Below are 3,940 nucleotides of genomic sequence, written 5' to 3'. Positions count from 1 at the left end.
TTTTTTTTTTTTTTTTTTTTTTTTTTTTTTTTTTTAAAAAAAAAGTATTATTAATTTTATAGGCGAAAGTCCTTACAGCGGAAAGAATTCAAAGCTCAAGCCCCAAACTGCAGAGTGCCTTTGGACGCGTGCGAGTTTAAAATGTAGGTGGAAGATTTGTGCTCTGCACTCTGTATTTCACGTGGACACCTCTGCCTGGGAAAAAAATAAACCCGAGAGCATCTAGAGCTAAAGCTGGGCCTTAGGAAACCAGGCAACCCCCAGCACAAAAGGACAAATCCCTCAAGAGCAAAGGGCTGATTCTGCGCCTCCTGCAGCCAACTTCCAACTTTAAAAGTCCCTTTAACTTACAGGAGATAATGCTGCAAGGATACTTGCTCAGGAAAACCACCAACAGCAAAAAAAAAACCCGCACAAGGAAAAAACAAACAAACAGCTCCCCCCCACTCCCCCCCCAAAAAAAGCCCAACCCGAAGTACTTACAAATGAAGATGAATAAATTCAGGAGGTTGAGAAAAGCGAGACCTGCCCTGAATTTTGGGGGAGAAGCGTTTCCCAGTGAAACGTATGCTTGGGGATTTCTGGATGATTCTGACTTGCTATGCCAGAACAAAGCTGGATGCTAAATATTTTGAGATACCTGCTGAGGTCTGAGAAAGCCGTCTCCACACTGAACCCCGAGAGACTTACAGAAACTTTTTAATGAGCCTGAGAATTTCTCCACCGTAAAAAAAGGAGCACAACAGAGTGAGAGATCATTTCTGACGTAATGATCTCAAGCTATCCGGGATGGCAGATCTTTTGATTAAGCAAACAATAATAAATACAAACACTTTTGAGACGAAAACACTGGGCATACACTAGCCAATGTTTGTTAAATACGGCTTCTGGCTGTACAGGAGATTATTGTCAGCAGAAGCGCGTGATGATTTTTATTAGTGTGGGCAACGACGTATTAAAATACAGTTCTGTGGCAGTGGAATTTCGAGGGGATGATTTTAAGGGGAAAAGAAAGGAAAAGGCAGGCAAAGGGCGGGCGATGGGGAGCAGGTACCCTGCGCCGGCAGCAGTTTCCCACAGTATTTCAGCCTGGCTGCAGAGAGGCTGCCCCAGCCCGGGCTACCTTCCCCACCGAGCTGCACCGCCGTCACCTTTCCCACCACCCCGCCAGGCTGACAAACTTCAAAGGCCGGGCGGGAAAAAAAAAAAAAAAAAAAAAAAAAAAAAAAAAAAAAAAAAAAAAAAAAAAAAAAAAAGTTCCGCTAGCAACATGGTATCATAAAATCAGAAACTGGCCAACGTAGGGTAAAATATTCACTTTTCAAAATAAATTCCCCGTGCAAAAGAGCCAAATCCCGTGTCTCCAAAGTGCCACGGCAATTTTACAGTAAACCAAGTCTAATGCAAACCAGATTTATACTGAAACAGGAAACAAACAATTCTTCTGCACAATTTCCTGTAGATCAATTGGAAAGGTATTTAAAGACTGCACCAGCCATTAGATCTTTTGTTAACCCCCCCAGCCCTGCCCACAAAAAAGCAGCTCATAATATACACTATTATAAGATGTCAACACCCGACCATCGTTTTCCATGTCTACCATCAATCTATAACCAAAGAAAATAAAATTCTATTTATAATTTCTTTTTGAGAAAAGAAAAACAAAAAACAAACCACCATAATAATTTCCAAACTGGCACAGATGAAGAGGTGAAGTTCACTTGTGATCAGCATATGCAAAGCATATTTAAAACTAAGATTCAACTTAACATCCTGCAAGAATACTCAAGCTTTAATAATTCCTCAAATATTTCTGCAAAATTCCAGCTTTGCAAAGACGAGGCCACTCATATTTCCACCACGTACAACGGGAAGAAAGCGATCGGACCTGCCAAGCATAAATTTTAATTCAATAGCAAGGTATCCTGACCCTTAAAACCAGAGCTCCAGTTATTTCTGCAAACTTCGAGATGCAGAATAAATCTGGTTTATCTCCCTTCCCTTCCTCCAGAAGGTAAAACACAAACCCACCGATTGTGTCAGAATGTGTGTGTGTAGGTTTAGGTATACAGCTGTAATTTCCAGGATTTTGTTTTCTTGTTATCAGTAGGGAGCCTGCAAGCTTCTACTAATTTAGGATATAAACACCACAGCCCTTCCGTAAACCCCACAAGTATTGGGAAAGTCTCCGAGATATTCTGGCTTCTACTCCCAATCCTGCAATCGGGAGCATTTCTATATGCACACATCCATCCATCCATCCATCCATCCACATATGGATTTCAGATCACGCAGCCCGAGCTACCCGTATGTGGATGCAATCTGACGAAGGAGTTGTAAATTTAGCCTTCCTGCGTTACAAAAATCTATCCCTACGCTTCGGAAATAGTTTAAAGTACCTTGTAACTTTTGCTAATAAATACGGTTTTTATGATCTGCGTGTCAGTGCTCCAATATTCCCAGCGAACGAAAACGCTGACATTTCTTTAAACAAAGATGAACCATAAACATCACGCTGAATTACTGCCGGTTCAGCCAAGAGGGTGCAAGTACAAGGGTCTCTCAGTTCGATTTGGGGATTTTCTTCCTCCTCGGGCTCAACAAGAAAACTTTCTCCGCGCCGTTCCCAGAGCGACGCCAGCCTCGTGCCATTCACAACTCCTCACTTGTCATTATTAAGCGTGGTACATGGAATTATTACACTCTTTGGCCTAGCCTATTAGCAGGAATGATACCATGGAGCATTCATCTTCATCTAGGAACTTTATGGAGTTGAAAAGCTTTATAATAAGAATAGCAGACAGAATGTAAACAGGAAAAACTCATTAGCATTTACTTTTTGTGATTTGATGACTTGACAAATAACTATTTCAAAACAACTAGTTTGAGAGATGGGTTGAAGCTTGTTAGGATAAAGCAAAAAGAGCAATTACAATAATTATAGGTTTCCCTATATGATTTAACACATGCGCATGGTGGGAGCTGATGATGGGATCTTAAGATACCATTAAAAGAAAATTTTGCCACTTTTGTTTTTCATTTCCATGTGCCATCATTTCTGCTTTATAGTTCCATGCATTTCAATATATTGCCTATGACCAAATAATCCTTTATTAAAATCTCAGGGAGATGCAGTGGAAAAGAAACAATTTGGAAAAAGCAGATTTCGACAGCGATCCTGCAGCCAACCCCTTTCCAGGTGATGTGCATAACCTAAACTATGACAGACATCTCGGGGAACAAGAAGCAAGGCTTCGGGGGAAAAAAACGCCTCTTGTTGTTCCACTGCTTCCAACCTAATCCAAGTGTTAATCCAGTTAATCACTGATAACAGCGCGCGCGCTTCTAAACTCCTTTGCTAAAACGTCTTTTTTTTATCGTATTTTAGGGGAAAAAAGGTGACTCAAGAGCCCAACACTGACGTATTACCCCATCAGCGTAATCACCCAGCACTAGCTCAGCTGCACACTTGGGTTTGACACTGGCAGGTTTGCTACTGCTTTCAGATTTTTCTAAACCAAACATCCTCTATCGCACGAGATGTGAAGGAAAAGATTTCTTACCGACGAACATCAGTAAATAGTTAAAAGGCAAAAAGTGCTCTCCCAAAGAGTAAGCTCTCCTAAAACGCCCTGTGAGCAAGAGGAAAGGAGAAGGAAAAAAAAAAAAAAAAAGCAAAAAAAAAAGCAAGTTGCAGAAAACATGTTCTGCAAAGCTTGCGTTTCTGGCAGTTGAAATTTTTTTTCCAGCCATTTTTTGTGACTCCTGTACCCACTGCACTCCTCTTCCCACAGCAACTTCGATTCAGAGGGCTTTGGAATGATTTTGCATTTTTTTCTTCTTTTGTTTATTCCCAGGGAAGACCTGCTTCCGCTGCCTGCTCGCAGTTCAGAGAGTTCAAACCGAATTTAAACAAGTAATTGACTTGTCACTGGGAAGG

The 3,940-nt window shown here is 41.2% G+C and overlaps 1 protein-coding gene across 1 annotated transcript in view; it reads right to left on the bottom strand.

Annotated features, from left to right (window-relative positions):
* Window positions 1-3,940, bottom strand: part of TCF4 (transcription factor 4) — a 210,418-nt gene that overhangs the window by 48,671 nt on the left and 157,807 nt on the right. Inside the window, exon 7 of the mRNA XM_026865874.1 lies at window positions 641-708. Within this exon, the coding sequence (XP_026721675.1) occupies window positions 641-708 (68 nt within the window). The remainder of the gene's footprint in view (window positions 1-640; window positions 709-3,940) is intronic.

The sequence above is a fragment of the Athene cunicularia genome (assembly GCF_003259725.1).
Source record: "Athene cunicularia isolate RWA chromosome Z unlocalized genomic scaffold, athCun1 chrZ_part1, whole genome shotgun sequence".
NCBI classification, from domain to species: Eukaryota; Metazoa; Chordata; class Aves; order Strigiformes; family Strigidae; genus Athene; species Athene cunicularia.
This window is presented reverse-complemented; position numbering and strand designations above follow the sequence as displayed.